We start from the raw sequence: 10741 nt of genomic DNA, 5'->3' as shown, positions 1-10741 counted from the left end.
TGGCGTAAGTCAGCAAAGGTCACACAAGATTTACCTTTCATCTGCAACTCACCAAGGCAGAGTTTCACCTTTTTATTTGCTAAATATGAGAAAAACATTTTATATAACTGTTGTGAATCTTTTATTTTACTAATGTAATACAATAAATATTGTCTTTATAAAGTAAATTACACTTAAATACTCATTATGTTCATATTTTACCTCTTGAAAGAGAAACATCTCAGATTCAGATCAGATTAATCTCACTGCATTTCAGCTCCCGCGCTCTTTGAGGAAATCTCGCGAGAGGACATGGAGGAAGTAGTTACCACATGTGTTTTGTGTAACATCTTCATGCAGTGAAATGCAAGGGCAGACCTGCGTCCATGGCGGGACATCTGAAGGTAAATTCAGTCACAATCTGGTCCTCTTTTGTTTTACGGTGTCAGGTCTTTTGTCACGGCGCCACGAGGCTCGAAGTCACGGCGCGAGCTCCGGTTTGTCTGCTCCGCGTGAAACCAGGAAACACTGAAACTTAGCTCCTCTGTGTCTTTGCATGAAAGCAAAAAGACACTGTGCCCATTGATAACAGAGACCGGTGTTATGATAACAAGACATATGTTTAGGTTTCTGTTTTTATACATTTTCAGCTCTAATTTACTGTTTTGTGTCCCATATATAAGATCCATCAAGTTGGGAATATTATGGGATATCAGGCCTCTCAGATACAGATCAGATAAGAGTCAGAGTAAACTTAACTTTAAACTATGTCCTGTCTCTGACCACAGTTGTATCCCCCGTCCTGCATGACTCAAACCCCTCAGATTGAAAGAGATGCTGGTGACTGTTTTATGTCACATTTTGTGTCTCATTGTTTATAACATGAGAGTACATCTCTGGTGTTTGGCATCTTTTAATGGTCCTTTCTGTGTCATCTCATGGTTGTTTCAATCATCTTTGTGGTTCTTTTGTGTCTCTCTTAATGTCATGTTGTGTGTCTTATTACTGGTTAAGGATATCCCAACTATAAATGCTGAATCTGATCCTCAGACTAGAGGATTAATTGGGTTGTCTGATTGATACATATTATGAACTATCATTATCGGCAAAAGTATCATCTCTGATAGTGGCCGATGGCTGTGCCTGGTAATCTGTTGATCCCTACTTGCTTTTGTCTCTTTGTGATATTGTGTAGAGATTTTCCACAGGTTGGCATGCATGATATCAGAGTTTTGCAGATATCTTGATGTGTTGATATTTCCCAACTCATTTTGGCCGATTGCAGATACTGATACATTAAAGAGGAGAACACAACCAACCTGTTACTCTTATTGTGATGACATACTTTTAGGTACAGACATCTCATCACTGGTGCTTTTTTGTAAGGATCATAAATAGTGATTTTATTGTCCAGTTCAGAAAATTGCCTATAGCTTGTTTAGTCCACATTAAGCATTGTCATATGTAGTTAACACAGAAGCACAAATTTTCATATCTTTTCTATATATGACCATAATCGGTGGTGTAGTATTTGTTATAGTGGGTATACTTTACTTTTTAGGTGGGTACACTGTTCATACCTGTACCACATACCTATAGTCTATAGTTTTATTGTAGTGGATATGAAATATTAATGCAGGTTCAGTGGGTATGTGTATCACATAGACTTTTTAATCTTTTGTTTGATACTGATGTCATGCTGTTAAGCTTGTGCCTTGCTAGTTTGTTTCACTGGCTCAGTTTTCTATTCGTCTCTGTATTCAGACGTACATGATGTGAAGTGTGAAGGCCACACGCAGCCTCACTGGGTATTAACCTGAATATTAAACAAAAAAACTGTATTCAAACTCAGGTTCCTGTGGAAACTGGGTCATTGCAAACGACATGAATTAAACTATTACCAATCTGTTCACACTGATGAATCTCTGATGTGATGTGATTTAATTCTTTCACTTTTCACTCTCTGGTCAACAGAAGCAGTTGAAGGAGGCGGTGAAGATCCTCAGCTCAGGTAGCCTCCTGTTTGCCTCCTACCTCACTGCGGTTGGAGATGAGCGTTTCTACGCCAACCAGCTCATGCCCGTCCTGCAAAGGATTGTGGGAGCAGAGACGGCGCACGTCTTGTCGGTCAAGATGATCGGTATGGGCGTGGTTCCTCTGAACCGCTACAAGGACCCTGCATCACTGGTAAATACAGTTTTATCACCTCACCTTTATTTAAAGGGATAGTTCAACATTTTGGCAAATTGGCCTATTGCAATAATCCCTCTAGTTTCAGGAGTAGGTTCGTTACCTGTAATTGTCGGTGCAAGCTATTTTTAGGAACGTTATGAGATGGAGTAAATGCAGACTGAAAAACTGCCCCCGACGGGAATGCACATTTTGCATGAATTTACCTCGAAAACAATTCTGTCTCCTACTGTTCTGTTATTATCTCATAGCGTGGTGAATGTGCAGGTCACAACTTGTCCACCAGAGCGTTGTGGAGTTGTTGGATTGTGTATTTGATGAGTTTCATGAGGGAAACCAAGAAATCCCATGAGCCTCCGTAGCGTAGCTCTGAGCAGCTCGCGGCTCTGCTCCGCCGTTCTAAAAATAGCTTGCACCGACAATTAAAGGTAACGAACCTACTGCTATGACTATAGGGGTTATGGCAATGGGGCAATTTGCCAAAATTGTTGAACTATCCCTTTAACATCACAGTGAGGCTCAGATCCTGTAAGTTGTTCTGTCTCTGCAGGAAGTGAACGTCCTGGGACTGAAGTTCAAAAACCCTGTCGGCATCGCGGCAGGCTTCGACAAGAACGGCGAGGCGGTGGACGGTTTGTACAAACTGGGGTTTGGCTTCGTTGAAGTGGGAACCATCACTCCTAAACCTCAGCCTGGGAACCCCAAACCACGCGTGTTTCGACTCCTTGCAGATAAAGCCGTTATTAACAGGTACGTTTTTTTTAAGGGCTCCACTGCTGTGTTATTGTTGTGTTAAAATTCATTAGTTTTAGTTCAGTCCAGCTCATAAACTGTATGTATTGAAGTATTCTTAATGTTTCATTGTGTAAAATATTTCCTTATATACGTAAATGATGTTGTTAATGATGTTAAAGATGTTAATGATACTAAAATAGGGCCATATAATAGTCATACCACTAATATTTTGTTATATTACAATGAAATGAATGCATTAGCAAAGAAAGTGTCTCTGCATTGAAAGTGTATAGTGGGTAGTTTCCTATAGATTTATATTATATTTATATCTTATAGCTAAAGATATATAAAATGTCATAGTGCTTAGTCTGTTGAAAGAGATTGTGCCTCCTACAGGTCTGTTCTCTCTATTTTCTTTGCAGTTTTAATTTGTAATGCAGATTAAAATGAGCTAAATGAGGGGAATCTGTTTTCATCGGCTCTTTTTAGATTTTCCTTTCTGTCTTCATTATACCCAGAGACACTGGTAATTTATGCTAATTTGTCCTCATGAGATGTTGCAATTTCACCAGCATATTAGCAGCTTTGCCTGTTCATCTAAAACAGAATCTGATTTGAATTATTTCATATTCAATACAAAATCTCAAGTGAAGTGTTTGTTATTTAGTGCACTTGATTTTTGTAGGATTGGTTTTATTAATAGACTGGCATTTTAACAAGTTCTACTGTGTGTGTTTGTGTGTCTGTGTGTGTGTGTGTCCAGATATGGCTTCAACAGCTGTGGTTTGGAAGATGCACAGCAGAGGTTGAAGGCCAGGGAAGAAACACAGCAAGAGCAAAGTAAAGGTTAGCAGCCACTCTGTGTATTCTGGACTGTAAATGTGACATGACTCACTGATCCAGCTAAAAAATAAATAAAAAAACACTAATACAGAGGTTGTGTCCTTTTCAAAGACATAAATAGTTTCATTTGTATAAACAAAGTATTTGCAGTAAATGGGTTTATGGTTAAATGCACTATTCTGTTGTGTTGTTGTGTTTTAACGATCTTGACCCGTCCTTGTGTCTCACGTTCTGTTGTGTCTGATCCATACCTGCTCTGCTGCTCACAGCCCATTTAGCACATGAGCAGCTGAGTCACATGTCTGATGATGCAGCTTGTGTTTGTATTTGTCTGATCTCTGCTGTTTGTGTGTGTGCATGTGTGTGTGTCTGTGTTTATAGCTGGCCTTCCCCTGGGCATCAACCTGGGGAAGAACAAGTTGTCCCAGGACGCAGGGACAGATTACTTGCAGGGGGTGAAAACGCTGGGCCCGCTGGCCGACTACCTGGTGGTCAACGTCAGCAGTCCTAACACGCCGGGGCTCAGGGACCTGCAGGGGAAGGCTGAGCTCCATCAGCTCCTGCACACGGTACGACTGTGTGAATGTTTAATTAAAAATCAAATTACCGTACTGCAATGGGACCCAACAATGATTTGAAAGCATCATCTGGGTCTATTGCTCAGCCTCAGAAGTAATTACTTGGTTTTAAATCATCATTGCATAGAATATCTCTATTATAAAGAATGTCCTATTTAATTTAAGTATAATGTTTGTGGTGTAGGTGTGATATAGAGGGAAATTAATACCAAACTTTAATAATTCCTCACCAAACAGTTACGTAGTTGATTGAATAGGATATCTTATCTCATCTTACTCTGTTGTCTTACTGATAGTTCACCCAAAATTCAAATTTCACTCATCTACTCACCCTCATGTCGACTAAGGGCTTTTTAGAAGTTTCAGAGTCCTCCGTGCCTTCTCTGATTTACAGCGGGGCTCTGTGCAGCACTACATGTCCATATGACGGTAGCGAACGGGACTCAATTTTCTTCGTCCAAAAAGACACACCAAAAAAACATCCAAATACCTCCACACTGCTCGTCTGTAATGTCCCTCTTGTATTGAAGCCCCAACATGAGAAATTGTTCCGAAAAAAATTAAATAAGTATAGATTTTAAGGTTGTTTGTAGCGGAAGCTCCCAGTGTCTCAGTTCACTGCTTTGCCTGTGCAAATCTCGCGCGATTTGCATTGACACCCAGTTCAGCAGCAGAGCAACACTGGGAGCTTCCGCTACAAACAACCTTAAAATATCGACTTATTTAATTTTTTTCGGAACAATTTCTCATGTCGGGGCTTCAATACAAGAGGGACATTACAGACGAGCAGTATGGAGGTAATTGGATGTTTTTTTGGTGTGTCTTTTTGGACGAATAAAAGTGAGCCCCGTTCATAACCGTCATATGGACATGCAGTGCTGCATGGGGCCCGGCACGGAGGACTCTGAAACTTCTCCCAGCCCTTAGTCGACATGAGGGTGAGTAGATAATGAGTGAAATTTGAATTTTGGGTGAACTATCCCTTTTAGTAAATTCATTTAAACTCAAATATGTTAAGTTGTTCTTTAAATGAAGGACTTATTCTGTATTTTTGTTGAGCTGATCATCTGTCAGTTCAAATAAAGCTACATTTTTAAATTCCCACTCACTCTCAAGGTTTCAGATCTTAAAGTACAATAATACACAGACTTTGTGTTTAAAAGTTGCATCTCCTGACACACACACACTCTCATACACACTTCCTGCAGGTGTTGAAGGAGCGCGATGCCCTGCAGGGAGAACACAAACCTCCGGTCCTGGTGAAGATCGCTCCTGACCTCAGCGCACAGGACAAACAAGACATCGCTGACGTCGTCACTGAGGTTGGAAGTTTGTTTCTAAAAGTCATTTAATTTCCTTATTGAGCCTTCGATTTGATTTTCTTGCCTCCTCTTAACTTAATTTCATCAGCATCCAATTTCATTTCTTTCTAATTTCCCTAACAGCTGTGGTTCATTTCTGCTGGGTTTTGCATTCATGGCAAATAAAAATGTCTGTGCAGATTGAGCTCATATACAGATGGTTTGTATCTTTTCCATGGAGGGAAATAGATGTAATTTGTGGTGGTGTTTGTAAATTGTTAAATCATCCTTTGATCACTTCTCAATATTATAGGTACAAAACATACAAACGTTACAGAGGGAAAAAATGAATTTAAGCTCAGTTCCTGTTCTGATGTTTTTAATCATACTTGTCACATGGTCTCATAACGATGCAAACCCTGAAAGCAGTGCAATGGCAGTTGTATTACCAGCCATTTAAATGTGACTTTACAAATATGTTTTAGTTTTAATCCCAAAAAAACTTTTAATAATTGTCGTTATGATAATACTAAGACAAAAATATGGATGAAATCTTTAAAAAGAAAGTTACAAGGCAAAAAATATATAACTTGAGTTATGAAGGAATGTAAAACAAAGTGTACTAAATGAATAAAACACGGTTTCTTTTGATCAGATATTAGTTTTTAAGACACAAATGTGAAAATCGGCTCCACATTTCAGCTGATTGTTTTTATTGTAGTAATAAGTTTATAATTAGCTGATTTCCAGCCTCATCAGTGTGATTTTCAGTACAACAGCTGCTCACCACTTCAGCAGGTTACTTTCTCTAAAATCCTCCTGGCGGCGAGGAGGAGACGAACCTTAATGGAGGAGAGGAAGCATTTACTTTCACAGCACTCTGTCCTCTATTTGTCACAGTACACTTCACATTGTAGGTCTGTGAAAGTCAAATGGTCTTTACTCACACAGCCACCCACACCAGTCAGTCAGGCAGTCAGTCAGTCAGTCAGTGCTCCACTTCACCTGCTTCCTCTCCTCCACTCTGTGTCTGCAGCTGGGAGTGGACGGTTTAATGGTGTCCAACACCACCGTGTCTAGACCCGAGACTCTTCAGGATCCTAATAAGACGGAGGTCGGTGGGTTAAGTGGCCAGCCTCTCAAAGACCTCTCCACTAACGCTGTCAGAGAGATGTACAGCCTCACCAAAGGTACTCGCACAAAACGTCCTGTCCATTTCTCATCGGGTTTAAGTGCTCAATTCAGCTTCTTGAGTGTGGAAATTTGGTGTTTTTTCTACTTTTAACATCACTGAACTGATTGAATATCTGTGGAAGTTATGTGTATGTGTGTGTATAAAATAGACTCACTCACTGCTTGTCCGTGTTATTGTAGGTAAAGTACCCATCGTGGGAATCGGCGGTGTGGCCAGTGGACAGGACGCTATGGATAAGATCCGTGCTGGTGCTTCACTGGTTCAGCTCTACACTGCTATGACGTATCAGGGTCCACCGGTGGTCACGAAGATCAAACGAGAATTGGAGCAACTTCTAAAGTACGTATGGGAAAGATTTAATCAATCAATCCTCTTATTTAACCAGGTAAAAGAAAAACTCATTGAGGTTCAAAACCTCTATTCCAAGAGTGACCTGGCCAAGACGGCAGCACAAAAACAGAATGGTTACACCAAACACTCAAGACACAAATAAAATATGATGACACGTTACAGGAAAACAAGAGTGGGACTACGTGATGACACAATGCAATCACAAGATCCGATTGAGCTCATTTCCCCGTCTTTTATAACTGACTTGAATTCCCCCAGAGTTACAAGACGTGTCAATTTCAAGTCCTTCTGCACATCATTCCAGTGTAGATGGGGCAGAAAATTTAAAAGCCTTTTTGCCCAGTTCAGTTCTGACTCTCGGGAGCTGCATCTGTATAATGTCCAAAGAACTTAAGCCATATCGGCTGAGGTTTCTACACATGTGTAAACACAAATATGTTATAGGCAAAAGTCCGAGAATAGATGTATAAATAAAAGTCAGCCAGTGAGAGAGTCTATGGTCATACAAAGATGGACATTGTGCGACGGCATATAAGGAACAGTGATGCACACGATAGCTGCAACCAGCAATAAAACCCAAAGTACAGTGGTATCCAATTTCTTTAAAAACAAGAAAGAAAGTCTGATGGCTCACTTTTAACACTTGATAATTCTGGTTTATCACTGATTGGATGTTATAGTCATGTTATTTATTTATTCTTTGGTCTTTTTTTATTTTCTGGAAAACAGTATTTCATTCACCAGATTAATTATTGACATCGTGGAGTTTAGTTATTTCTCTAAAAGCTCAAGGAACAGCAGCAGTGAGACGGGACTGACAAACTTAGCTGGAAGAGAAAAAGGTCCCTCAGGTCAAAGTTACAACTGTGCCAACAAGAGTTTGGCTGAAAAGATGGATTGTCCAGATAGTGACTGTGTTTCTTTCCCTGTGAAGTTCCTTTTGAGTGATGTTATCTCGAGCACAGTGTTATCACAAAGGGTAGATATGATGGGCGAAGTCACAACCTACTAAAGCCGAGTTGTTGTGGTATTTGGCTGCGATGCTGCTAACAACAACTTCACAGTACAGACGAGACAGTTCAGGTCAAATCGTTACATGCAGCGTGTTTCCAAGAGATGTGGAGAACGTTCCTGAATTCTAATCCGAGATGTTTCTAATTCAGTACCTTTATCCACTTCCACAGAGATCAAGGTTTCAGCAGCGTGTCGGAGGCGGTTGGAGCAGATCACAGAGCAGCAGAGTGGTCGACTCAGAAGCAGAACAAGCTGAGAGAGATGGTAAACGTTAACACGGGCACTCGGGGCTTAGCAGCACCTGTGGCTGCCAGCTCGTCCAACTAGACAGTGGGGAAGAGAAACTGCAGCCGATCTCAGCTTTAATGGTGAATCTGATGTTGATGTTGATGATGATGATGATGATGATGATGATGATGCATTTGCTGCTCTGAGACGCTGAGGTCGGTTGGTGACTTTATTTCAAACGTTCGTCCTTTTGTTACAGTGTAACAGCAGTTAGTATTTCTCAGAGTGCACACCGAGACCAAAGTGCTTGGATTTTTCAAACACTTGCTCCAAAACCAATTTTTACAAATTAATACAACTGTTTTTTTTTTTCTTTCTTGTGTGTAAAAAGGAAATATAGTCTGACATGGTAAAATGGCAAAACTTGTTTCTCGTCCACGGTTTTCAGTAAATTATACAGACTTGGAATCAATACGTTCACATTGTTGGTCTGTAGTATTCACTGCAGTTTAAATATGGATGTTATTACACGTGAATGAAGTTGAAAAATGATGTGTTAAGAATCAGGGTATTTATTTTGTGATGTGTGATGATAGAGGACTTGTAGCATAGTGAGTGTTTATTGAGCTTTGTGTTTCAATCTGTCCGTCAGACCTGGTTTACGCTCCAACAGGAAAAACAGATTTGAGTTACAAACAACGACAGAGATGGTAAACGTTAACGCAGACACTGGTGGACACCAGTGGCACTTAATCTGACATTTGTGGATGATAGATTATAAAATGTATTGGAAAAATTGAATGTATTTTTCAGTTTCACTGCCATCTGAAGGTGGCATTAAGGAAAAGTACAAATTTTAGCCGATCAATCAATAATATATCTAATGAATATACTGTATAAAAGATATTTATTCCAGCGTGGTATCGTCCCAAATGGATTCAAACTGTTAAACACTGATAACGGTAAAAAAATCAATAATGGTCATTTTAATCACAAGCCATATTTTATGATATTAAAATGTAATTTCAAGCAATGCTGTGTGTATTCATGAACCCCAGAGGATGAATTATCACTGATGACTGCTAAATATTATTACTATACTATGTATTAATATTACTATATTCTCAAAATATTCACTTTTACATTTTTACAGTTTTCAAAATCTATCTTACCCAAAACGAAATCAACATTTCACTTCCTGTTTCAAAAATTCATTTCATACAATTCACTGAGATCATGCACTCAGATTTGTTTTTGGTCAAGGTGAAGTTGGTTTTTTGAAACCATTTTCTCTTTCAACCACTGAAAAACCCTGAAACATTGAAAATGACAGGAACATGCACCCACAGCAATTCACATTCATGTTACGCTTCCTTTTCTCACCGTTTTTTTTTCTGTATAATTAAAACTCATCGGCTGTGGAATGCAATAAACCCTGCGAGAGGAGGGGCAGAAAAGATGCGCTTGTTCAGGATTTGAATGTACCGTCTTTAGAAATTCAGCGAACCTGGTTTTTGATCTTGTGAGCATGTGGAGACGCATGTTCAGGAAGAGTCTTTCACACGTTTCAGACTGTACAAAATCTGCTGCGAGCTATAAAACAAATAAATGAAAAACACACAACCAAGGTTCAACTGTGGGAAGATCTGAAGCTGTTTTTTTTTATTTCAAGCAGACGCAGAAATCATTTTCCACGGTCCTCCTCCTGGCTGAACAGAGCGTTAGACAACTGATCATCTGCAGCAAACCAGCAGCAACAAACACACTGGAGTTGTGTTGATTTATATACAACATCCAGGTTTTAAAACTTAATGGGAAGAGCCCTTCAAGTTCTCCTCTCATTAACTCCGCTCTCCCCTCGCGTGTGCTCCTATTAGCTGTGGGCATCACGGTCTCGCAGCCGGACAGTTTTTTTTATTGTTATTCTTGGGTCTTTCCCTCGCTCATTGACACATTGCGATGCCTCTCTCCAGCCAATCACAACACCGCCCGCTCATCCCAGAATAGACAGCGGTCATTAGACACAGCCAGGGACAGCAGCAGCAGCAGCAGCAGCAGCAGCAGCACTGTGAGGATCAGCTGTGAGCTGCCAAGCGCCTCCTTCTCCGTCTCCTGAGGCCAAGTCCAAACTGGCTTGTATCCCATATGTGGTGTCACAGGGAGGGTGGAGGGGTGGAGGGGTAGAAACTGAAGGCCACTTAGATGTACGTTTTCCTCATATAACTTTGATCATAGCTCAGAGGCTGCACTTATCTGTCCCTGAGTTGCTATTTGTGCCACTTTGATACAGTCTGAAAGCCAACAGGAAGAGAGAGAGAGAGTCCATC

At 40.3% G+C, this 10741-nt stretch overlaps 1 protein-coding gene across 1 annotated transcript; it reads left to right on the top strand.

Moving 5' to 3' along the window:
- Window positions 1-257: 257 nt before the first annotated feature.
- Window positions 258-8809, top strand: dhodh (dihydroorotate dehydrogenase). The gene is made up of 9 exons (XM_085758882.1): window positions 258-383; window positions 1954-2166; window positions 2720-2919; window positions 3668-3750; window positions 4129-4316; window positions 5534-5647; window positions 6663-6816; window positions 7001-7160; window positions 8357-8809. The coding sequence occupies exons 1-9, from the start codon at window positions 366-368 to the stop codon at window positions 8511-8513; spliced, it is 1287 nt and encodes a 428-aa protein (XP_085615008.1). The 5' UTR covers window positions 258-365; the 3' UTR covers window positions 8514-8809.
- The last annotated feature ends 1932 nt before the right edge of the window (window positions 8810-10741 follow it).

Source organism: Trachurus japonicus, chromosome 3, assembly GCF_045865225.1.
Source record: "Trachurus japonicus isolate A0001 chromosome 3, Traja_1.0".
In the NCBI taxonomy this organism is placed as follows: domain Eukaryota; kingdom Metazoa; phylum Chordata; class Actinopteri; order Carangiformes; family Carangidae; genus Trachurus; species Trachurus japonicus.
The sequence above is the reverse complement of the archived record's forward strand: the minus strand, read 5'-3'. Positions and strand labels throughout refer to the sequence as shown.